The sequence below is a fragment of the Sceloporus undulatus genome, chromosome 1, assembly GCF_019175285.1.
Source record: "Sceloporus undulatus isolate JIND9_A2432 ecotype Alabama chromosome 1, SceUnd_v1.1, whole genome shotgun sequence".
In the NCBI taxonomy this organism is placed as follows: domain Eukaryota; kingdom Metazoa; phylum Chordata; class Lepidosauria; order Squamata; family Phrynosomatidae; genus Sceloporus; species Sceloporus undulatus.
The window spans coordinates 172881587-172906861 of NC_056522.1; the positions used below are offsets into that span (position 1 = coordinate 172881587).

At 40.2% G+C, this 25275-nt stretch overlaps 1 protein-coding gene across 7 annotated transcripts in view; it reads left to right on the top strand.

The window, feature by feature from the left end:
- The window catches only part of SUPT3H (SPT3 homolog, SAGA and STAGA complex component), a 252130-nt gene that overhangs the window by 112539 nt on the left and 114316 nt on the right, over positions 1-25275 (top strand). For 6 of the 7 annotated variants that reach the window (XM_042477039.1, XM_042477031.1, XM_042477021.1 and 3 more), the window contains one exon: positions 14380-14464. The exons of the other annotated variant lie outside the window; for it this stretch is intronic. In XM_042477039.1, the coding sequence (XP_042332973.1) occupies positions 14380-14464 (85 nt within the window). The remainder of the gene's footprint in view (positions 1-14379; positions 14465-25275) is intronic. 7 annotated transcript variants of the gene reach the window in all.

The following is a 25275-nucleotide window of genomic DNA, read 5'->3' on the forward strand; positions in this document are numbered from 1 at the left end:
GCTAGAACCCTCAGACACTAACAATTACAACATCCATTAAACCTTCCCTTAGAGGTGCTAGAAGGAAAGGAGAGATTTTCCTTTCCTCCGGTCAGTTTGCATCTGGAGTGGATTGAATGGTGGCACAGAGGCCCAGCCTTTGCCTTGGCTCCTGTCAGGTTGCCACTCTGCTGTCGCTTAGCTTTTCTTCCTGCCTCCTTCCTGCTGACTCTGTCCATTCTTTTTCCAGAAATTTATTTGATTGGCATTTTCGGAGGAATTGGTGGGGGGGGGGGCTGAGGGGGCAGCAGTAGCTGCTGTCCCCACACCTGTCACGGGCCAAGAGCTGCAGGACTAGGATCTGGAGGAAGAATCTGATGAGGACACTGAGGAAGAGACCCAGGCAAGTCTTCCAGACAGGGAACAGCCTGTAGCTCTCCCTGTTGCAGAGCAGCCAGCTCATCCTGTGGAATTGGAGCCTCAGCCAGCAGGGCAAGGGCAAGACTCACCTGCTGATGAGACAGAGGACAGAACTGGGGTCTTAAGTCCTTAATCAAGGAGGAGGACCAAAAGGATCCAACAAAAGATAGAGCTAAGACGCTTAGCCAGGTTGCAGGCTAAGCAGCAAGCAATCAAGCTCTGATTTGAACGAGCTGGTATAAGGCTATTTAAGAGCTGAGTTTGCCTAAGTTGTTGCTGGAAGCAATTTGTCTGTTTCCTGGTCAGCATTCTTGTTACCTGTTTCTAGGCTCCTGCATTCCTACTTCAGACCTTTTGGCTTATTTGACCTTTGGACTGCGTTGACCTTGATTCCTGTTCCCTCCTTTGACTTGGACTGCTTGACCCACGCCTTTCTCTTCATGGTCTCTCACAGGCAAGGGCACTTTCTATCTGCTTGTGATTAGTTGCCTCTGCCTGCATTATCAGTTGGAGATTCCCTCCCAGCCAGCCTGCGTGGGTGTTTGGTGAACCAGGACACCATCTCCCAAGTGCCAGTGGCAGCAGTGCTGTGCTTGGGAAGCCCTCATACATAACTGAGCAGGTAAATTATGACATGCCTGATCCTATGAGGATTAAATAGGGGAGAAGAGGATAGCCTTGACTTCACTGAAGGAAAGTAGAATGTAAACCAGTCAATGAGATTTAATATATACAGTTTGCCTCCTTGAATCCATGGTGGCGAAAACACCAGCCACTGCTCAAAGTGAAATTGGGCAGCTAGTGGGACTTGCCACCACCTCTGCTGCTGCCTGACACTATTTTTAATAGGGACCGATAAGCCTTGCCTCATGTTCCTAGGCTTTCTACAAGCCTCAAGGCAAAGCCACACACTCACACACACAACACACGCACATGAATGGCAGCTGCTTTACCAGGCAAAGGCAGAGTCACTCTCTCTCTCTTGGTCTTCACTTCTGGGTTAGGTGTGGAGGAGAGCAAGTATGTGAGCCAGATACATGAATACGTGAGACAGACATATCTCCACCTTGCTCCAACATACACAGCCTGCTCACTCTCACCCTTACCTCAATTCAAGGGAGGGAGAGCAGCCAGCAATGGGTGGGGTGGGGAGGAGAAGAGGCGCCCGGTGGCTGCTGCACCCCTGAGGCAGACACCAAGAACACTGCCAGGCTAAGCAGTCTCTTCTCTGCCCCCTTGCTTTACGCACCTCAGCCATGTTGCTCCTCAGGCTCTGTGCGTTTGAGAGAAACAGTATGTTAGGTCACAATCCTCCTTCACTCTTGCTTCCTCTTGACTTTCCTTCCATTCAGGCACAACTAGTATTCTCTCTCACACACTCTTTTTCTCTCTGGCACAGACTAACATACGCATAACATTTTGGTTGCCGCTGCAGCTACCATGGCTAGTGGCTTCCAACACCACACATTCAGTTTGATCAAGAGAGACTTTCAGGTTTTTGCGGACCCCCTGTGTAGACATTGCAGAGCCCCAGGAGTCTGCGGACCACAGGCTAAGAACCTGTGACTTAATCAAAAGCTTTGCTTGGGTCACTTGTGTTAAAAGACAGGGCCTTTGGTCCTGAAGTGATCATTTCAAACAAATCTCAAGTTCTTTGTACTGCTCCATCCCCTTTTTGGAAATAAGGCTAATAATACGTTTTCAAAATACTTAGTTGAATTTGTTGTGAAAAATTACTAATACAGTCAGCCCTTCTTATATGCGGATTTGCCATCCGCCAATTTGAGCATCTGCGGATGGCAAACCTGGAAGTTGTCCTCAATGGCAGCGTGCGTTTACACGTGCCGCCATTGGGGACAAAAGTCCCTCTCCTTCCCTCTTTCCCTCCCTGCTTATCTGCTCGCCTGTGCCTCCTCGTTGCTGTTGCCACCGCAGGAAAGGCCAGGTGATGGAGTTGGAGGCCAAGAGGCCTCCAGGCCACCACCTGGCCCTTCTGCTTTCAATATAAGGAATAAGTTTAGAATATACATGGAATTAATCTATTCAATCATCATTTCAAAAGTTTCAGTAAATTCAGAGTAAACCTTTCCTATTACGTTCTCCAGAAGGACAAAGCAAGGGTACCCTGTACAGTATTAGCCTTTCTATTTCTGTTAGTTTTAGAATTCTTGGCTATAGCCATTAGAAACAGGCAACAAATTAAATCATCTTAAAATATCAATATATACTACAGATATACTTTCTCCCAAACATTTTTCCCATGATTCATTTGTGACAAATAATTGCTCTTTATATTCCCCTATCAATTTACAAGGGGAATAAACAGAAATCAAAGTTACTTACCTTAAATTCTTCAGAAGACTTGGGAGCTCAGAACAATTAGTGGTTTGGCTTGGTTATATTCAGATGGCCACATTTATCCATTTGTATATTAAAAGGTCAAGTACATTAGGTGCATGTATTTAAATTGAATGATAATTCAAGTGTTGGTTGTTGAATAAGACTTCCAAATCCTTATCTTCAGCCTCCTTGTTTATGTCTTGCAGTCACAGGCCAGTGGCTTTCTTCATTGAGTCTATCTACCTTTAATGTGGTCTTTCTCTTTTCCTATTGCCTTCTACCCTTTTTTTCCTGTGTTCTAGTGAGTTATGTCTTCTCATGATGTGTCCAAAGTATGACAGTCTCAGCTCAGTAATCCTATTTTCTAAGGAGTGTTCAGGCTTGATTTGTTCTGGGACTCATTGATGTCGTTTTAGCAGTCCACAGTTTTCTCCAACACCACATTTCTTCCTATCAGCTGACTTAACTGTCCAACTTTCACAGCCATACACAGAAATTAGAAATATGGTGGCATGGACAACAATTCTGAATTTAGTATTCAACAATATAGCTTTACATTTGAGAATTTTGTTTTGTTCCTTCATAGCTGCGCTTCCAAGTACTAGTCTTCTTCTGATTTCTGGACTGCACTCTCCATTCTGATTAATGACTGAAGCATGACATGGGAAACTGTTTCAATGCCTTCATCATCTGCTTTAAATTTATGTAAATAATCTGTGATCATTATTTTCTTAATGTTGAACTGCAACAGGGACATAGCCAAGAGGGGGGATCTTGGGGTCCGGACCCCCCCCCCCCCCAAAAAAAAAAGAGAATGGGGGCGGCGGTCCCCCCCCCCCCCCCCCCCCCCTATAAAGGGGGGGCATTTTCCCGGCCCCCCCCCCCCCCCCGCTTCCTAAAATCCTGGCTACGTCCCTGACTGTAAACCTGCCTTTGCACTTTTTTCCTTGATATTTTTCAGTAATTGTTTTACTATTTTCTATCAGTAGTATGGTGTCATTTGTATATTTTAAATTGTTGATATTGCTTCCTTCAATTTTCACTTCTCTTTCCTTTGTCTAATCCTGGTTTACATATGACATGTTCAGCATACTAGTTAAACAGATAGGGTGATAAAATACAGCCTTTCTTGACCACCATCCCAATTAGAAAACGTTGTGTTCTGTCCGGATGGTAACCTCTTTTTCTGAGCACAGGTTATGCACCAGAACAATCAAATGTTGTGGCACATTTCTTTAAGAGCAATCTAAACTTTGTTATGATCTACACAATCAAATCCTTAGCTAAAATCTATAAAGCACAAACTGATTTTCTTCTGGAATTCTTTGGTATACTCCATTATCCAGTATATGTTTGCAATATGATCCCTAACACCTTTTCCTTTCCTGAACTAAGATTGGAACGTTGGCCTTTCTCAATCCAGATATAGTAAAAGTCTTTGTTGTAGAATTTTGAGCATCACTTTGTTGTCATGGAAGATTAATGCAATGGTCTTGTTGTTACTTCCATACCTGGTGTCCCCTTTCTTGGGGATTGGGATATATATTGAATATATATCTGTGGATCACTGTTTTGTTTTCCATATTTATTGACAGTTTTTAGTTAGAACTACAGTCAATTCTGTCTCTGTTATTTGAACAGGTCTGTTGATATGTCATCTATTCATATTTTGATATGTAATCACTTAGTAGCTACTATTCCACTTAGATCTCCATCAATAACATTATTGGCACTAAACCACCTGGAAAAAGAAATCCCAGAGGAAAGGCTCCAAGAACAGAAACAGTCTTCTACCAAGTATCCTTGGTAACTGCTTTATTCTAAACCTTATGACTGCCAAATATACTAACAAAGGAAAACATCTATATGTGCGTTCATAGATCTTACCACAGCATTTGACACAGTGAACAGAGAAATTCTATGGAACAAACTAATTGACCTTAAAATTTAACTGTTATTAACCAAAGCCCTTTATACAGGTACTAGTTTGAGAGTGAGATTTGTTTTAAACAGACAAATAAAATTGATACATACAAAGGGGTAAGACAAGGGTGCTTATTAGCCCCCTTACTATTTAATTTATATATTAATGACCTGCCATCTTCAAGGAAAGATTCTGCAGTCCATATTCCTACCGCCCTACATACTCCTTGTAACATCTTGCTTTATGCTGACTACATGATATTGTTATCATACTCGCAAGTAGGTATGTGGAGACGGTTAAAAAGACTTAGTTGTTATTGCCAGAACAATTCCTTAACTATTAACAAATCTAAGTCAGATATAATGGTATCTGGTAAACAAACGCAGAAACGTAGATGGCAATTAGAGGGTGAGCCAACAGATCAAGTAATGACTGTCTCATACCTTGGTGTAACATTCTCAAAAAATGGATCGTGATCATGTCATCACCAAAAGAGTTCACTTTGAGCAAAGGTTCATTTGAATCTCATATTTAAACTAAAAGCTCACAAGTACCCTGATTCCCTAACCCCAATAATCAATGTATATAAAGCCAAAATTACACCTATGCTTTTATATGTGGCAGAAATTTGGGTATAAATTCCATCTCAGCAGTAGAACTAGCACAGTCTCAGCATCTGAGAAGTATATTGGGGGTAGATAAAAGGACATCTGCAGCTGCTGTTTGAGCTGAATTAGAAATTTATTCAATCCATTCGCAAGCCAAAATCAAAGTGTTTAACTACTGGAGTAAAAGCAAAGAAATGGAGCCAGATAGATTACCAAGACTATGTCTCTTAGAACAGTCCCAATCCCATCTTCAATCCTCTTGGTTTATGCAAATAACAAACTTTATAAGGAGCTGTGGTCTTCCTGATTCATGCACAGTGGATGACCAAGCAAAAAAGGGTGTGAGACAGAGAATCTTGGATATCAAAGCCCCAAAAGATATAGCCTCCCTTAGCAATGTAGGTAATTTAAAACGGATGAGCCAATTTAAACACTCTTTTCAAAGAGCAAATTATCTAAAAATACAAATGCCAAAATACCTGAAGGAGGCATTTACCAGAGCTAGATTTGACCAGCTTGACACTATGGTAAGATATGGAAGATTCAATGGTATTCCCTACAATAAGTGAATCTGTATCTGTGGAGACCAAGAAATTGAGGATTTAACTCATATTTTATTCAAGTGTTATCTGTACCAACAGGAAAGAGATCAGTATCTTGGTCCCTATAGCAAAAGAACAATGTTTTGGGATACCCATGTCAGACTCTCTTACTTCATGAGTGGCCAAGATTCAAAAATATCTATTATCACAGCTTGGTTTTTACGTAAAGCTATACAGTTAGATATGTGGGGTAAATTGGGGTCAATTGCAGAGGTGATGGAGAATTCTGATGTGTGATGCTTCATGTTCAGTTTTATTACTTTACGTATTATCATCTTAATGCTGTAATACAGTTGTTTTTATTCTTTTACCTATTTTTTGTATCTTGATCCTGTGGTATAGATTTTTATGATCAGTTTTATAACTATGTTTCATTTTTAGGTACTGTACTTCTAATGTACTTATATTGTTTTACATTTATATAACATCCATATGGTACTCTAAGTACATTTCAGATTCTGTGTTATTATATTTTAGCTCTTTTGTAATTGCTATAGAATTTCTATACTATTTTATAATGTGTTTTACCTGTTTTAGTGTTATTTTGTGTTATTTTGAAATGGCCTAAGGGCTAATTATTAAACATTTCTAGTTACCTATTCCTGATGATTTATTCATTGGGATTTATTCATCCCAAGTTCTCTGAACATAGCTTCCACTTCCACTCCACTTCAATTTCTAACACCGCAGGTTCATTTTCAAATGTTTCTTCTTTGAATGAATATGTCGTCCTTTTATGAGGGTATTGTTTTAATTTTCTTTTAAATTTATTTTTACTTTATCATGTTTTCCTCTGTTAGTTGACCATCCCCACTCTTGGTTTAAATTTTTCTTTGAATCCTCAGATCTTGTGGAAGAGGTCTCTTGTTGTTCCTTTTAAATTATCCTCTGCTTATTCTCTGCTTTGGTTATCGTAGTCATTCTCTTTGTTCCTGCACCAGGTCTCTTAACAGTTGGGATCATGGTGCTGACCTTATTTCTATCACCTTTTACTTTTGTTTGTTGTCCGTCCCTTACAAATTGAAGAATTCCATCTGTCATTCATTGGGGCTTCTCTTTTTTGGGCTGCAGATAGTGTTTTTTTGCATCCTACCTTGACGATGCCCCCAGCTTCAGTCTAAGTTTTTTTCTGCCTCCCAGTCAGAGTAGCCTTAAATAGTGGAAACCTTTTTTTTTTTTTTACATTTTCTTCTTTGTGGTCTCTACAAATCATACAAATGGGTTGTACTGCGCCTGCGCAGTGCTGCTCGGAAACTTCTGGAATCACTGGGCAAAGTTAACTTTGCTACTTTTAGCAACCCGATCCTGGCCCCAGGGACCCCCAACGACCTATCCTATCATCCCCTGCCTTCTCCTGCATCCCGATCCTAGCCCCAGGGACCCCCAGCAACCTATCCCATCATCCCCTGATCTGCTACTCTCCTTCAACCTGCCACCGATCCCATCATCCCCTGCCTTCTCCTAGACCCCGATAAAGGATGACAGCTAAGGAGGGAGCAGGGAAGGAGAAAAGCATCCAGAGCACCACTGAGCATGCCGAAGGGTGCCGATTCGAATCGTTGAACCCTCAAAGAATGCTCTGGTGTGGTAATACAATGTGCACTCACTCCCCTTTGCTTGAGTTCGCATCACGTGACTTGCTTGGAATCTAACTGACTTCGCTTGCCCCTCACTTCGTAAGGGCAACATAAAGGCAACCAGGTGTGGAAAAACATGACGTTTTAACCTCAATCCGAATTGCTAGAGAGGAGTGACTCTGGACCTGGTGTAAAAAAAAATCACGCTTTGCATTACTAGAACAGGAGTGACTTTGGATCTGAGCTGCAACTCCCCCATGTGTGATAAGGTCCAGAGAGAGTAAAAATGACAAGGCTGTGTGTAGCTGCTGATCTGTGCCTGGCATTGTGTACAAAGCTAACCAAGCCTTATGAGCTCTCTTAGTGTGTGGCTCCGCCTAGTAAATACTACCATCTGCCTTGGACACTGTTCAAAATGACTCATTTACATTATTGCTCTGTGTTTTGATGATACCAGTCAGAACAATTTTTTTTCCTTAGTCTTTCCTGAGAGAAAGAATACATATGCATGCAGGCACGCGTGCGCACACACACACACACATCCTTTGATAAATCAAAATTATAGTCAACTGGAAAAGCCACTGTAATTCACTTACATGTGCAAAAAAGTTGTTTTCACAAGGATTTTTTTTTTTTTTTCATTTTTAGTTCTGCTTATACTTGTAAAAACACATCCCTCTTAATGGACAACTATGAAACTAGGTTTTTAGATCTGGGAATTCTTTGTATAAACTGTTTGTAAAGAAAAGGCTGCTGGCACCACTGCATAAGGAACCCAAAAATAAAATAATCTTCCCATTCTGGAAAGAACAACCCTCAGATTTGTAGTTTCCCAGAAAAGAGTGGACCTTCGTCTCAATGTAAGGCAGGATAGGGTTTGACAGAAAACCAGATTTAGTCCCTGTCTGGTTGCTGAAATCAAGATTCTTAATTTCTCCTATAACTGTCAAGTCGCTGGAACAGTGTACACCGAAGCCACCTAATATAGAGGGATGACCAAACTCATGAGTGACATTATTGGTCAAAGAAGTAATAGAAGATCCCATGTCTTTCAACTACCAACTACAGTTGGCCCTCCTTATCCATACCATATTCAAGCATCCAAAAAAAGTATACATTCCAAATAGCAAACCTTGATTTTGCCATTTTATATAAGGAACACCATCTTGCTATGCCTCTGTATTTAATCTTTATTCTTTAAATTCAGTGTATCTGATTCATTCCTTCTTTAAAAGTTGTTGTTCTGATACCAGTAAATTTCAAAAACAGATCATACGGAACAAAGTTGGAGAAACATTAATCAAGTCCAATCCTTCTCCACACTTGTGTTATTAGCCTAGTAAAAGATGAGACAGTCATCATCTAAAGCAGGGGTAGGCAACCTTATTGAGCCGGGGGCCGGTTTGCTGTCCCTCAGACAACTGGGGGGCCGAAGCCAAAAAATAAATAATTAAATATATAAATAAACCAGGACAAATGTAGGACAAAATTTTCAAATGGAAGACACTTTTTTTTTAAAAAAAATGGAGGACACGTGAAAAAATTTGCTGATTTTTTAAAAAATGGTAATATGCATGTTCTGAGGTTTCTATAGACATTGCCCCCCAAAGGCCCGGCAGCAATCGGCGGCAGGACAGTTGGGGCCGGTCCCAAGGCCTTGCCGGGCGGGCATCCGGCCCGGGGCCGCAGGTTGCCTACCCCTGATCTAAAGCAACAAAAATAATTTTACTTACATATCCTGTGTATAACTCACACACAGGCAGAGCTTTATGGTACAGATAAAATAAGTTCTACATGTTACATGTAAAAATACATTACAAACAAAAAAACCAATTTGTCCGTTTGTCTAAAGCACTCTAACATGGAAACAAACAGAATCTTGAAGACAAAACTGAGACTAGAGACAAAAATGGAATCTGCATAACTTAGCAAGGTGTGCTTGCAGGAAATGAAAGGGTGTATTCCAAAACAGGAAGTTACAACAAACATGTAAAGTCCTAAAGAGTCTCTGCATGCAATAGTTGCTATACCCAACAGTTATCCTACCCACCACTGCTGCTGCCCTTAAGCTTGTATAGTGTTCCAGGGTTAAAACTGGCTATAAATATTGAGCTCATATAAAGGTAGTCATCCTCCACACTTTCTGCCTTTGTTTTTGTAGCAAACAGTCAAAACTTGAGTGATTTTAAAACATCAGTTCTTTTTAAAATTATTTTCTTGTTCCTTGTATCCTGCCACATTGCCTTTAAATTAAATATTCTAAAAAACAAAACAAAAACATGTTTGAAGTCTTCACTACAAATATTTTAAATTACTTTTTTTACTGACTTTAATGACACTTAGGACTTAAGAGATATGGGGTTGATTCTGTGTACATAGGTTTGCAAAAAACAGTGGGTTTGGTCTCTGGAGATACTAATTCAGTTTTGAAAACTGTAAAACATCTGTTGTAATATCCTCTAGACAGGAAAATTGCCCAATAATCTTACAGAAACCTCTGGAAGAGCATGGCATTGTGAATGCATCAATGGAATTCATATACCAAAAAAATTAAACATTGCATGAATATATATTCTCGTATACTTAATTAAAAACTAATCCCAATTTCACGATGGACCATAATGCATCTTAAATAGAAATCTATCTTTAGATAGATTTTTTTCTCAAAAAGTATTTAATTTTTTTTTAAAAAATAATTTAAATTTTAAAAATCCATTTTTATTTTTTAAAAAACATTGATTTTTTTATCTACACTGTCACTACTTATATCAAAAAGTAGAGTAAAGATGAAGACGTAAACAAAAACAGTCATTATGCCAAATATGACTTGACCAATATCCCAGCAGAATTTATTGACAATGTAGGAAACAGGAAAGAGTGAAGGACCACACACCAGATAGATGGTCTCAGTCAGAGAGATCATGGGCATGGCTTTGCAGGAAGTAAGCATAGTAGTGAGGGATGCGGGGAACTGGAGATGTCTCATCCACAATGAGTCAGGGGTTACTCAAGGGCAGCTAACAACAACAACAACACATCTCTCCTTAATCATTTCTCCTCACCAAACAATATCCAGTTCCTTCAACTCAACCCTGTCTTGATTGGTGTCATCTGGACACACTCCATTTTGTCAATGTTCTTTACAATGTGGATCCCAGAAGTGGACAAAATGCTCTGCTTAAGGCATGACCAGCACGGCAAAAAGTACAAAGGTTACTTTTTATGATATTAAAAAATTGGGGCAGGGCAAACTCTTCATCACTTGCACTCTCAGAGAGCAGTTTCAGTAGAATCAGCCAACTGAAAACTTGGTGAGTTTCAAATCAAGAACTGCCAAAAGCGAAATGAGAGGACTTATGAGATAAGAAATTAACAAAAAGACAAAAAGAAGCTATAGGCCTCAAGCAGATGGGCAACTGTGACTGCACCCAGAGTGACATAGGGCTGTGGTGACCAGACACCATGGTCCTGAGGCTGGCTGCCACCACAGTCTGCAACAGACTGTCAGCAAGTAGCACTTTTTTGTGCTTTTGTAGCTGGGTTTGGGAGGCTGCAGTGTACCTTCAACCAGGTCCAGGGGTTAAACTGCCACACCCCCGGATCGGCCTCAAGCCAGTGCTTTCGTCCCATCTGTTTCGAACCATAGAGATCAACTCCCAGGAAAAAAAAAGGGGGGGGGGGGGATGGCAAGCAATAGTTAAAAGGCATTGGAGATACCAGCAGTGGACTTACAGTGTGAAGAAAACAATCCATTGAAAAGGAAAGATGAAAGCTTAGAATACAAGGTAGGAGTAACAATATTTTTCTTTTTTAAAAAAAGCAGGGGGAACAGTATCTAGAAAGTTAGTACTGGAGATAGAGGCACAGAAAAGTCAAGATCTTTCAGGAAGAGATTACAGAAAATTTGCTCATGATAGATGAAAGAATGGAAGAACAAAATGAAAGTATAATGGAAGTGTTGTTGATAAGGGTTGAACAATGTATGTATTTCATCTTTGCTGGGTCTATTACAAGCAGATGTGGGCTGTTGAACTGGGATTATGTCCTGAAGGTGTATATGCACTTCATGTCTTCAAAGCAGATTATCTCTTTATAATATATTTTGTATTTTGCTCCCAGTTTTAAAAATGAGTGCAGAGGTTGAGTTGATATTCTAATATAAAACATAGGAATCTGAGCCAGTGATGTGGTCCTGCAGAGCACATTACCTTTGTAGAGTCCCACATGTCTAGACATGACATGCCAACCGGTGGAAATTATAGAATTTTTGTCAGAATCAATAGCATCTTTTGTTTATAGAATCTTCCATGAGTGTTTATGTTGATTGATTTTACTAGGACTGATGGGAGATGTTTATACAGAGGCCTGTTGGTTGACCAGTGTTAAGATAGGGGTTAATGTGCTTACTAAATGTGTTAACTGCTCAGTTTGTTTCTGAGAATTGCTTGTGGAATGTGGAGAAGGAGTTTTACTGTTGCTGGGCTTTATCTGTTTGAAGATAAAGGTTTGAAGATGCTCAAGTGGAAGATGGGAATAACCGTTAGACATTTTTATGGGAGGAATAATTATGGGTGCCAAATATATGGAGTGGAGTTAATTAATGCAAATGGTGGGCATGGAATGTTAGGTCTGACCTAGACACATTACTGGTTCCTTATGTTTGTGATGGCTGCAATAAAAGTCTTTTGTTTTCACTTCACCAAGACTGATTGACTATGTGCATTAGGATAAAAGTTCATTGGTCCTGACAATTTTGGAATGTAAACTGCTCTTTTCCTTTCAGGCAACCAGGCTGAATTAACTATTGGCTATAGTCACAAACCCTCATATTTTTTAGGTGCTCAGGTTTTTTGTTGGATTATTTTAGACCAGCCACACACTCATCATACTTGAAAGGAAGTCAGCAGCAGAACTGATACTCAAATTAAAGAGCATTTTTTGGAATTCATGGTAGTTGGAATATTTTTAAAACGCTGAATAATAATAACAATGATAATAATAATAAAATTTTATTTATATCCTGCGTTACAATACACAAGTACATCACTAAAATACATAATACATATAAAACCAACACTACATAATCCCTTAACCCCCTACCTTAAAACTAAAAAAACAAATCAAAATTAATTAAAGTAGATATAATAGAGGTGAGACATCTTCTTGGGGCAGACAGGACTATCGATATCAGTGGAATGGGAGGTCAGTCTGGAAAGGCCTGCTGGAAGAGATCTGTCTTGATAGCCTCACTATCTGGAATCAACCTGAGAGATAGGAACAAACCATTTCAATGCAGTGCCCCCCCCCCCCTCCGATTCCCAATTCTCCCAAGCATTCCAGAAGGATACTATGGTTGATGGTATTGAAGGCCGCTGAGAGATCCAGAAGTACCAACAGGGTCACATTTCCCCTGTCGATGATGGAAGTCAAATTCAGCCAAAAATGTATGGTCCAGCAAATTCCTCAGTTGTCTGGAGACAAAAGGTGGAAGAGGCAACAGACTTCAGCAAATTTGATTTCAATAAAGTCAGATAGAGGGCCAGCATGGTTTAGTAGTTTGGGTGTTGGACTAGGAACCTAGGAGACTAGAGTTCAGATCCTAGCTCGGCCATGGAAACTCACTGGGTGACCTGGGGTAAGTCACACACTCTTGACCTCAGGGGAAGGGAATGGCAACGCACCTCTGAATCAACCATGCCAAGAATACCCATGATATGGTCACTTTATGGTCTCTCTAAGTTGAAAACAACTTGAAGGATCATAACAGCAAAAGTTAGGGAAATATTGGGTGTGATCCCTTGGTTGGGATAGTAAAAGAGGTGCAGGATGAATGGGAGTTTCTCAAGAGGGAGATACTAAAGGCACAATTTTAAACACTTCCAATGAGGAAGAAAAATGGGGAATGTGTCAAGAAACCAAGATGGAAGACTAAAGAACTTTCAACTGAGCTAAATTTTAAAAGGGATATGTATAGGAAATGGAAAAAGTGGAAATTACCATAGAGGAATTCAAATAGCTAGCACGTGTAGGGCGAAAGCCAGAAAAGCTAAAGTGCAGAATGAGTGCAGACTTGCTAGAGAGGTTAAGAACAATATAGGAATTTTTTTGGTTATGTCCATATGAAAAGAAAGAAGAACAAAATAGTAGGGTCATTGCATGGAAAAATACTAACAGGGGACAGAAAAAAGGCAGTAGTACTCAACACATTGTTTCTGTGGGTTTTCCAGGCTTTGTGGCTGTGTTCTGGTAGAATTTATTCCTGACGTTTCACCTGCATCTTCAAAGGTTGTTGGCATGGAAGTGTATGGGGTATATACATACTTGTGTAACCCTTGGCTGGGAGGAAATGATTTACATGTTAATCTGTGTTTTGGTCTGTGGGAGGCTATGCGGGGTGGAGGTCAACACATTCTTTGCCTCAGTCTTCTTATGAAAAGAAAAGGCACTCAACCTGAGGATCATGGAGCAGATGATGCAGTAGGGGGAATACAGCACAAAATAAGTGAAGAGGTAGTACAGGAAAACTTGGTTAATCTACATGAATTTAAATCTGTAGGGCCAAATGAACTGCATCCAAGGGTATTAAAAGATTAGAGCCATCGGCAATAATCTTTGAGAATTCCTGGAGTAGTCCAAGCAAACTGAAGGAGCGCAGATTTTTGTCCCCATCCTCAAAAAGGGGGAAAAGAGGATCCCAACAATTATTGTCCAATTAGCCTTACATAAATATTAAGAAAGATTCTAGAACAGCTAGAACAAAAGTAATTCCATGCTGAATGCAGAATCAGTATTCACCAGCTGATTCGGTGGGTTTATTCTAGTTGGAACAAACAATTGGAGGCCAAAGATGCCCCTTGGAATATGGTATAAGAGAAATCTTATGAATGTTTGTTTATAATATTTAATAATTCTTGATAATCATCTTTCAGGTTTTCTTTAGGAGATGCTCGCAGGCCTCTTCATGAATCAGCAGTATTAGTAGAAGACATTGTCCACACTCAGCTGATTAATTTGGTAAGGATTTTTTTAATATAGAAAAACATCAAAATAGAAATTCCGCAGTTCTAGTTAGTGAAATGGAATGGGGAAGCAAAATGGGAATTTGCTCATTCCATTTATATTTGTTATCATGGGGGGAAATTTTTGCAGATTTTTAGCAGGTGCAGCAGTTTGGGAGGGAAACATTTTGTTGTTACAGCATTTTTGTCTTTGCGTACATCATGCTTTTCTACACATGTGTGTATATATGCAGACACAAACACACAGAGGCATAGGTGTGTGTGCCTTTGAAACCCCTGTAAAATAAACACAAGCTCCCAAAGCCACTGCTCCTGAGAGGTCTAAGGGTTGGCAGGTTGATGCAAACGTGAGTGCGCAGAGTAAACTTGGAAGCCTTGTGTGAAGATAATCAACCGGCAAGCTGCTGTAGCATGCCAGGAAAACCGCTGCTAGAAGAAAGCAAACCGACGCTTGGCTTATCTCCGAAGAGGCACGTAGGCGGGTAACAGACCGCTGAAAAGCAGCGGTCTGCTGCCGCCGCCGGTTGCTACATCTGGGAACTGCAGCTGCCAAACAGCGAGGTTCCCGGACGCAACAAAGAAGGAGCGTGAAAATTGCGCTCCTTTCTGGGCCCTGGATGTGACGCCGTGAGGTGCTAGTCACGCACTCGCGGAGTCATATCTGGGGTGTGACGTGCAGACGCAGAGCGTCCGCTACATCAAGATGGCAGCGGCCATGTGGAATGGCCGCCGACATTTCATACGAACTCAGTCCATGCTAGGGATAGGGGCGTCTGGAAGAGACGCCCCTTTCTAACCCCAGCACGGACTGAGTCCATGCTAAGGTGCCCGTCTGTAACGGGCCTTTGTTTATTTGTTGCAAAGACACATGCGGGAACAATTACTAACACATTCCACCAACTACAAATCCCACAAACTGTACAAACGGACATCTGGGTTTATATACACATTTGCCATGCAGCCACCTTGTCCAGCCTCTTCCTGTACAAGTTCCTGTGCATCTTGGAATATCTTTCCCCTTGCAAAAATGACACAGTGTATTTACACATTGCTAAGTGCTGTCTGGCACACACTGTGACCTTGGACATCACCTGATGGTTTGAGTCCCAGATGCAGCCAATACCAGGCTTCTGCAAAGTGAATAACCATTTCCATTATGTTACATCTGAACATTTTCATACACTCTATACTTTAACATGGCAGCAGTTTGAAATCAGCCCAGATTCACTGGATACCATCAGAACAAGTGTTTCAGAGAGAAAGAAAGAAAAAAGGGGGGCAATGCTACCCCCACCTGTCCATTTGATTCCCACCCAAATGGTTTTGAGAACAGTTATACCTACATACCCAGTTATACCCTGGTGGCGCAGTGGTTAAATACCTGTACTGCAGCCATTCACTCAAAACCACAAGGTTGCGAGTTCAAGACCAGCAAAAGGGCCCAAGCTCAACTCAGGCTTGCATCCTTCCGAGGAGGGAGCTAAAATGAGTACCCAGACTGTTGGGGGCAAATTAGCTTACTTGCTAATTAGCTTACTTGCTGTTCACCGCTATGATCTTTGGAATAGCGGTATATAAATAAAACAAATTATTATTATTATTAAATTTACATCTGGGTGTTAATCACTGTTAATTAATATATAAATGTTGCAAACGTTCTGTTTATCTGCCACCAAATTGCTTTATACGTAGTTTAGTTTATGCTTTTTAAAAGAAACTGGATTTTTCTTTGTGTTGTTTCCCTCCCTCCTCTAAACATCAGCTGTTGCACTGCACTGTGGCAGTAAGGGTTAACTATGAAAATGGTGTCCAGAGCAGATGGGAAACAAAGATTTAAATCATACTTTGCCTTCTTTAAATGTTAAAGAGCAAGCAGTGGCTTCAGTTTTGTGTGATGTTCCATTCAAGCCTTTAGTAGTTTAAAATATAAACTTGCAAGGTAAACATGTATATTGTGAACTGGTAATATTGACTGTCATTCTGTGTTCATCAAAAGGCTGGAGAAGACAGGCAGGAAAAAACAGCTCGATCCTGGGTTTTCTGAAACAGGTCAAAACCCCAAGTTCTTCATGGCCAGCTCCCAAGGCGGGCCAAACACCCATGGGCTGTCCACACACCACATGGCGTCAAGCCATCTTGTGTGTTTGTTTGTGGCACCTCCCCACCATGCATGAGCACCATCACACAAACACACCACCTGCGACTTCAATTACCTCCCTCTTCCTACCCAGATGTCATACCATTAGGATTCCACCCATATGATCAGCTACACATTTACTCATGTGATGCACAGCCCATACAGTGCATCAGTGTGCCCAGTGACATATTGTCAAAGCACAATCATGGAGGCCCCCCCATACATGCCCCCCTCACACACTTCACTCCATGCCCCCTATTGGACTGTCTGGCTTGTGCATTATAGCCAATCACGTTTTTGCTTTGCTGCAATCTTTTACTGGTGCCAAGCTGTTTATATGCTGGTGCAATGATGCACATTTTCTGCCTTGAGTCAGAGTATCACAGCTTCTTTTTTGCTTCATTTTTTATCCCTGGAGTGCAGCTTCATTTCGCATTCCACCTGGTTTCACTGTTTGCATAGTCTATATAGCCAGGCTTCAAAGCAGTGAGAAGCTGCTTTATTTGCCCAGTGCAGATGACCCCTGAGAGTCAGTGAGGCAGGGCAATGTGCGAAATTCATAATCACAAATTAATGGGCGTCAAACAGTATATGAAAGGTTCTGCTCATTTATCTTTAGGAAGTTATTTGCAGTGGTTACTTCTTGCCAGTGAAGTGCCTGAAAAAGTCTTTCTTTTAGGAGATTGTTTAAAGAAGTAGTAAAGCTTCCTGTGCAGGACGTTAATTAGAAAGGTTATCAAAATAGGACAAACTAATATAATTTGTGATAGTATAAAATAAAGGAAGTGAAGATCCCATAGGGATCTGATGAATCACAAGATGGAAACAATCTTCTGGCTAACTAAACATTCAAGCTCAGTACAAAGTTGTTGAGTGTACAGTATATGCAACTCAGCAGGAAAATATGGTGTGTTTACATGAATGGATAAAGGAGGGCACACAAACCATCTGGGCCAAACCCTTGGAGTATTCATTCTGTTCCTATTGTAAAGTTAGTTTAAGACAGAACTAAATGCTGCATGTGACACACCTGTCTCAATGCATGACCATGTTCAGTGATATAGAAATTGTAGAAAAGATCTCAATCTATCTATCTATCAATCTATCTATCTTAAAATGTCAGAACTGGAAGGAATGGGCATTATGTTTTTTAAGCATCATATAAGGCAAGAAATAAGAACTTCATATTAAATTTATGTGTCCTAATATGTATCAAATAAAGCTTTTTTTAAAAAAACAAAAACCTGAAGCTTTATTCGTTTCCCTGTATTTTGAAAAAGATGCTTGTAATTAGCTTCCTGCCACTCCAGTCTTCCCACCTGGTTGGCATTTATTTCAGTGAATAGAGCACCTGCATTGCCTCCCACCTAAATCATTCACTTGCTCACTCATGCACTCCCTCCCCCTACATATGTTGCAGATCTTCACAACAGTATGGAAGCTAATGATGGGAGGGGGATGTCAGTGGGGAGGGGGTCCATGAGAATTATGCACAAGCGAGTGAGCAAATTTTCAGGACAGGGGAGAGGGAATGCATGTGTTACATTCATCAGAGCTCCGCACACAGGAAAATCCAGATTTTTTAAAAAAAGTTTGCAATAAAAGGTGACTTTTTAGAAAATGGGTGAAAATCCTCTGAGTTCCATTTCCTGTGAAATGTCAAGAACGTCCTGTTCCTGGCTTGTAGCCACTGTAAGTTCATCCCCCCCCCCCCCCACAGAGTAGAAACCCCGAGAAAAAGAAAAGGGGGGGGGGGGGGGAAAGGTTAATGGTAAATTGGTTTAGGAAGCATTCCAAGAATAGGCTGTAGTTAGAAATACTATCTCCTGATACCTTTGCTGGTTTAAATTTAGTATGTGGTTAAGAAAGAGCCAGAACAGACCAGCAAGAAGGGGCAGCTTAAAGAAGATGGATTGGGGTCATGGCAACCACGTGCCACAGCCCCAATCTGTCTTGAAGCTGGTCCAAAAAAGAACAGGGGAAAAAATCACTCCTTTTTGGGCTGGAAAAAAAGCCAACTTTTTCTATAAATGCTGCACTTCCAGAGCGTCTTTAAGCCGTTCATGTCTGGGCGGCCATCTGACTGACAAGTAGCTTCAAGGTGGCTATTTTAGGCAATAGGGGTTACAACTGTTTCTGCTGGTAGGGCCCAGCTCGGCCATATAGACCAAGGCTTCTGATTAAGGGTGAGCTTGCAGGAGTTGACCGAAGCACAGATTGTCATTAGATCAGGGTGTGAGAGTGGTTCTAGGCATTGTGGAATAGATGTAGCAACTCTACATTGGTATTCATGAGACTAATCCATCTTTCATCTGTTCTATAATTGGCACAAATGGAGACGTTGTGATAAAAATATTATAGTTGGACTTGTTTTCAAGTCAATTTTCCCCCAATCAAAGGTGATTCCACGTGATGAGGTTTGTGTTGTCGGATGTAATCAAGTATATGTGACCATAACATAGTTCTGCTAGTCCAGATGGACTTGTGAGATCAGCATGAGCACTACAGTCCAAATGACTACACAGACCCTGTAATAGATCTGGCACCTGTACAGTTGTATACTTCCAAGTATGGATAGTTTAAATTAATGCCCAATATTATAAAGCAGTTGGATATATTTTAACAACCACTTTGGTATCATTTGATACCAAGGTTCTAACATTCAATTTATCTGATTTCCAACGAACATGATAGTTTGGAATGAAGAGTGCCCTGTTAACAGTATTATGTAGTTGCAAGCAACTTTTGTAGTTGCAAGCTGGTTCTGATTTTTTGTTTTTTTAAAATTTATCCTCCTGACAGAAAACAACAGGATTTCTCATGTTATTCTGTTTCTTACACTGACACCTAGTGTTCACTATTTTTGTGTTTTCCAGTACTTACCAGTATGTAAACCTATACAAGACTACTCTGAAATAATTACCATTGCATTCACTGGGGCTTACTTGCTGGTATACACTCTGGATACATTTTAGCCTTGATTTCATTATTAGTGAATTGCTGGCAATGCTAAGGTCTGCCATACCTTTCATATCATCACACTTTAAATATGCATTATCATTATATTGAATTGCTTGTTTAAACATTAGAAATTGTTACATTCTTTATATGCAGTTTGGTGCAATGATTGCAAAGCATTTTATTGCATCAGCCACAAAAAACTATGGATGGCTCTTAAAGTCATTGGAGTTCCACTACATCTGATAGTCCTGGTGAGAAATCTGTACTCAGAACAAGAGGCTACTGTTAGAATTAGAAGAAACAGATTGTTTCCCCGTTGGCAAGGTGGTCAAGCAAGGCTGCATTCTGTCACCCTATTTGTTCAAACTGAATGCAGAATGTATATTAAGAGCCGGTTTGGACTCCGAAAAAGTAGGAGCAAAGACAGGGGGAAGGAACACCAACAATCTAAGATATGTGGACAACACCATATTACTATCAGAAAACGTCACAGACTTGCAACAATTACTAGGATGGTCAAAAATGAAGTGCATATGCTGAACATAAAAGAAAAACAATAACCATGGAAAAAATACATAAGCACATAAATTCTACCTAGACAACGAGGAAATCAAAATAGTTACAAAATTCCTGTACCTAGGAAGGTGAGGAAAGACAAGCAAATGGGTCCTTGAATAGATCAATCCTGAAATCTCCTTGGAAGCCAGGATGATCAAATTGAGGCTGTTGTACTTTGACCACGTCATGAGAATGTATGACTCATTAGAAAAGACAGTAATTTTAGGAGAGGTGAGGGCAGTAGAAAGAGAAGGAGACCACACTCCAGATGGCTACGCAGTCAGAGGTCACAGGCCTGAATTTGTAGTACCTAAGCAGAGCTGTGGAGGATGGAAGGTCTTGGAGATATTACATGCACAAAGTCACCATGAGTCGGGTAGATTCAAGGGCAGGTAACAACAACAGCAACAACAGTAACATCAACAGTATTGCAGAAAAAAGCTGTGCAATGAAAATGTATATATAATTGAAATCAATCATATTTCAGATCTCTCAAACTTTTCTTTATTTGAAGCTCTAATTTAGTAGATTTGGAAACTGCAGTAGTTCTAGAATATTTTCCTCTTGGGCTTGATAAAACACTAAACCAGAAATTGCTTTAATACAAGTGCCAGACGGAGTAATTTTTGCAAGCTTTTGCACTTGAACTTGGAAGGGGGAGAAGCCAAAACACAAGTAAGGCAAACTTTAATATGCTTATTGCATGTCAAGTTCAATGTGATGCCTCTCTTCTCTTGGGCGTAGGGTTTCTAACTGGAACAGACAACTAAACTGACCTTAGCAGCCAATCAGTTTTTAAATTCTAAGAATGCAGTAGAATTTGATGCTCAAAACTTTCTTGTAACAAAGGAGATTAATAAAGTTACTTGAAAATTCCCCTGCTTTTCTTTTTTTCCTTACACAGTTACTTGAGAGTTCAGCCACTCAAATCAAGGGTCACATTTATGTCAGTGTAAACTCATAGTAAGGCCTTCCATTATTTATTAAACTTGATATTTTTGTTAATTTTGATAATTGTGCTTTCAGAAAATCAGCACTTAGATTATCAAAATGTAAAAAAGGGCTAGGATGTAACATTTTCTCTTCCTCTTCAGGGTATAATATCTGTGAAGTGGAGTGTTCTGCTCAAATTTTGTAGTAGCAATAGTGACATTCTTCACAGTAAAGAGTGAGAAGTATGGTGTCCAAGTGTGTAAAATACAGTATCAATATAAAAGCAAATTTTATAGTCACCTAAATTGATGCAGTTAACCGAGAACAAGCTTTCACTTTGACATCGGTCCCATCTCCAAGATATCTCATTATGTATATGCAAATATTCCAAAGTAAAAATAAAATGAAATAAAATAAAAATTTAAAAATTCAAAATCTGAAACACTTCTGTCCCCAGGAATTTTGGATAAGCCATACCCAACCTGTAGTTCCTCTCTTTATTTTTCTGATTAGAATCATAGAGTTGGAAGAGGCCACAAGGGCCATCCAGTCCAACTCCATGCCATACAGGAACTCACAATCAAATCATTCCTTTTTTTAATGATTGTTGTTCCCACTGGGAGCGGGAATCCCCCATCAATCATCTGGCATAAGCCCGGTTTGAAAATTTGGAGGGGGGTTGGAGGCTGAGAGAGTGTGACATGAGGCTGTGAGTGTGAGGCTGAGATAGTGTGACGAGAAGAGGAGGACAGAGGCAAGGCTGGGAACAGGGCTTGGAGGTGGGGGGAAGGGACAATGCTAGGCCAGGAAGGGACCTTGGAGGCCATGGGGGGGGGCTGTGGGGGAACGGAGAAGAGGAGGAGGAGGAGGAGGACAGATCGAGGCTTGGATGAGGAAGAGGAGGGAGGTAAGACATGGGGGGAGACCAGATTGGGGCTTGGATGAAGAAGAGGAGAGAGGCAAGCCATGGAGGGAGACCAGAACAGAGGACAGAGGCAAGGTCAGGAATGGGGCTTGGAGGCCGGGGGAAGGGACAATGCCAGGCCAGGAAGGAAGCTTGGAGTCTGGGGAAGAGAGCAAGGTGGGGGACACATTTTTAAAACACACACACACACACACTAAAATTAATCAAAAAATCAATATAATGGTATAGCAACTACTTACCTTTGTTGGAGTTTCTTGACCAAAAAAGGGACCCAAAAAGGCAGCACTGGGTGTATGTGTGATGTCTGTGGGGAGGGATGGTGAACACATACCCCTCTGCCATTTGTCCCTCCCCTCTTGATTCCGATCTGGTATTCCCACTTACTGGACATGGGTGAGAATCAATTCATTGCAAAAGAACTCAAAATAACTGCTACCAAAAACCCCTGAGATTTTTGCATTTGCTCCGCGTTTTTCCCACTGGAACCAATCAAATGAGGATTGGAATCGATTTCAAGTGGGAACTAGGGGCATATAGCTCAAATCAGGATTCAGAGCTTTTCATAGTGGGAATGACCACCTAGCTCTCTTTCGCATGTGCTGTTGTCAAGCCAGGTTTCTCCATTCTATATCTATGCATTTCATTTTTTCTGCCTTACATTTCTCCCTGTTGAAATCAATTTTGTTAATTTTGTCCCAGATTTCTAATGTATTAAGGTCAATTTGAATTTTGATCCTGTCCTCTGGTGTATTAGCTACTTCTCCTAATTTGGTGACATCTGTTAATTTGATAAGCATGACCTCTATTCCTTCATTCAAGTCATTGATAAAATGGATTATTTTCTTTTCTCTATTCCTTCATCCAGGTCATTGATTAAATGGATTGTTTTGACACTGACACTCACTACTTGCTTCAGTTTTCATTGGCTTTTAACAGACTTCTTAGCATTTCTTTATAATGTATGTGTGAACATGCATTTAATACTCTGCAACAAAGACATGTCTGCATAATGTTTATAACATTGTTAGCTTTCAAACAGTTCTTCAGTTAAGGGCCAGAGTTTTTCCTCTATTCTTGGAATGTTTCCCATATATATATATATATATATATATATATGAAATGAATGAAAACAGAATGAAATCAAATAAAAGTAGCACAAGAAAATGTTGAAAACATCTCTAAAATCATCCGCCTCACCATCAGCAAGATACTTAAGCTGCCAAGTTGAAGCTGCTTTTCTCATGAAGGGAAATTCAAAATCTTGTGTCTTTAACAGTCTGATCTTCAGAGCAGACGTGATGCAGAGCAGGGCCTCTGCCAAAGTTCTCAGTAGATGGTGGCATTCAGGAGATCCTAAGGATAAGTTGGCTGCAAGCCATTTTGGGCTTTCTGGGCAACCTGCCAACAACTTGAGGTTCTTTAAAATTAATTTAAAAAATTATTTTCAAATAGTTATGTAAAGTAAAATTACATTGTAGGGTTCTCCTTATTGCTGTAATATCATGATATTACAGAAATAACGAATAAAGAGATAACAAAATTAAGGTATTATTCATACATTCCAATAAAACAGACCAAATATGTGAATATCAATCCATGTGTAAATTTTGCCAATGCAGCATTCTTTCAAATGTTGCAAGTGTCGTTAAATCTTCTGTCTAGTGGATACAGCTGTATATACTGTATATACTCATGTATAAGTCTAGAGAGTTTAGTCAAAAAATTAACCCAAAAAAACTAAGTCGACTTATCCATGGGTCAATGTAAGTACTGTATTCAACTCTTATAAAAAAGGAACCATACCCTTCTGAAAGGCAAGAGTGTAATCTGTCATGGAGCCACTGACTCCCTTCTGCTCTCTCATCCATCCAGCCTTTAGTGTGAGCACAAACAGTTATGCTTGCTGGAATTTTGTAATTTCTTTGGCATTGTTTTTCTTTGTTTCATCCTTTAGATCCTTTGTTACATGCCCCTTGGAGTTCTCTACATGTTGAAGTTTAGCCTGATTAGCTGTGCTGTAGCCATGTTAGAAGTAAGCATGAGTGGTGAAGTGGGTGCAGCTGTGAGAGCTTGTTATGTGGGAATCAAAATCATAGAGTTGCCTGGTACTGTTAACTGTTAGGAGGGGTTGTGTTCAGGGGAGTTAATAGAAGCAAAATTTAGCTTGTACAGTAACTTCAGATCTGGCAAGCAGTTGCTTCTGTGCAGATCCTGACTTTCAATAGACTCATTCTGGTTTTATTCATGAAGTCTGTTCATTGAGTTAGAAAGAGACAAGACAGTGCAGTCAATAGAAATGATAGTCTCTTACAGTCCTTTCTGCCAGTACCAGTTCTAGCTTTTGTCTAATTTTCAAGGTTACTATCTTTACTTAAGTGTGGTAAGTAATTTGGGAAGTTACCAAGTCATGTATGACAAAAGTTAGATCCTTATTTTCTACGAATGTGTAATAACATCAGTACAGAGGCAAGTGGTGAAAATTTATGTACTTTAAAAAACAAAACAAGGAAAAACACCTGCCACCTAAGAATCTATGGTGCTTGTTTCCTTTCCCATTCCCAGCTCTTTCAAAGATAGTGTGATAGAACTACCAACTCCTGCAGGTTCATATGATTTGGTTCATTCTCCATCAAAATCTTATCAAGATTCAGTGTCAGTCTGCAGATCATCATCCAGCCAATTACTGGTTATTTAACACTGATGGAGAGTGAATATTATTGCTCCTGGTTATGAATTAGAAATGTAGTGAATGTTAGAAAACTGATATTTGTCTCCTGAATTCCTGTTGTACTTTACTGATGTGTGATAATATTTGGGGCAAGAAGATATTCTTTTCCATAACTCTAGACAAACAAGCACTGTTACTAGTTGTGCTTTGCCAATAACTAGTTGGTCCTGCACTACTGTAAAACAATACTCCCATTATATCCTTAAATACTGAAGAATTGTATTGCCAAGAGTATTTGAGGCTGGTGGTGGGTCTAGCACACAAGTTGGCAATAGGCAGCCTGTGGTCTACATGAGACTGATCCCAGGCCATTTTTGCAGGTTGAAGTTCCTCCACAAAGTTTTCCACCCAAACAATGTCATTGAACTTCAGCTTTTGTTGTTCTTGTGTGCCTGGTCTAGAAAGTCCAGTGGAATCATTGAGGCAACACTGATACAAAACCAGTTGAAACAGATCCAGAAGAAGATCAGGTTGATTTACTAAGATACACAGCACAGTACTTCAGATTGTACAGAAGCGAAAAATAAATTGAAATATTGTAAATTGTTTCATTAGAATAATAAA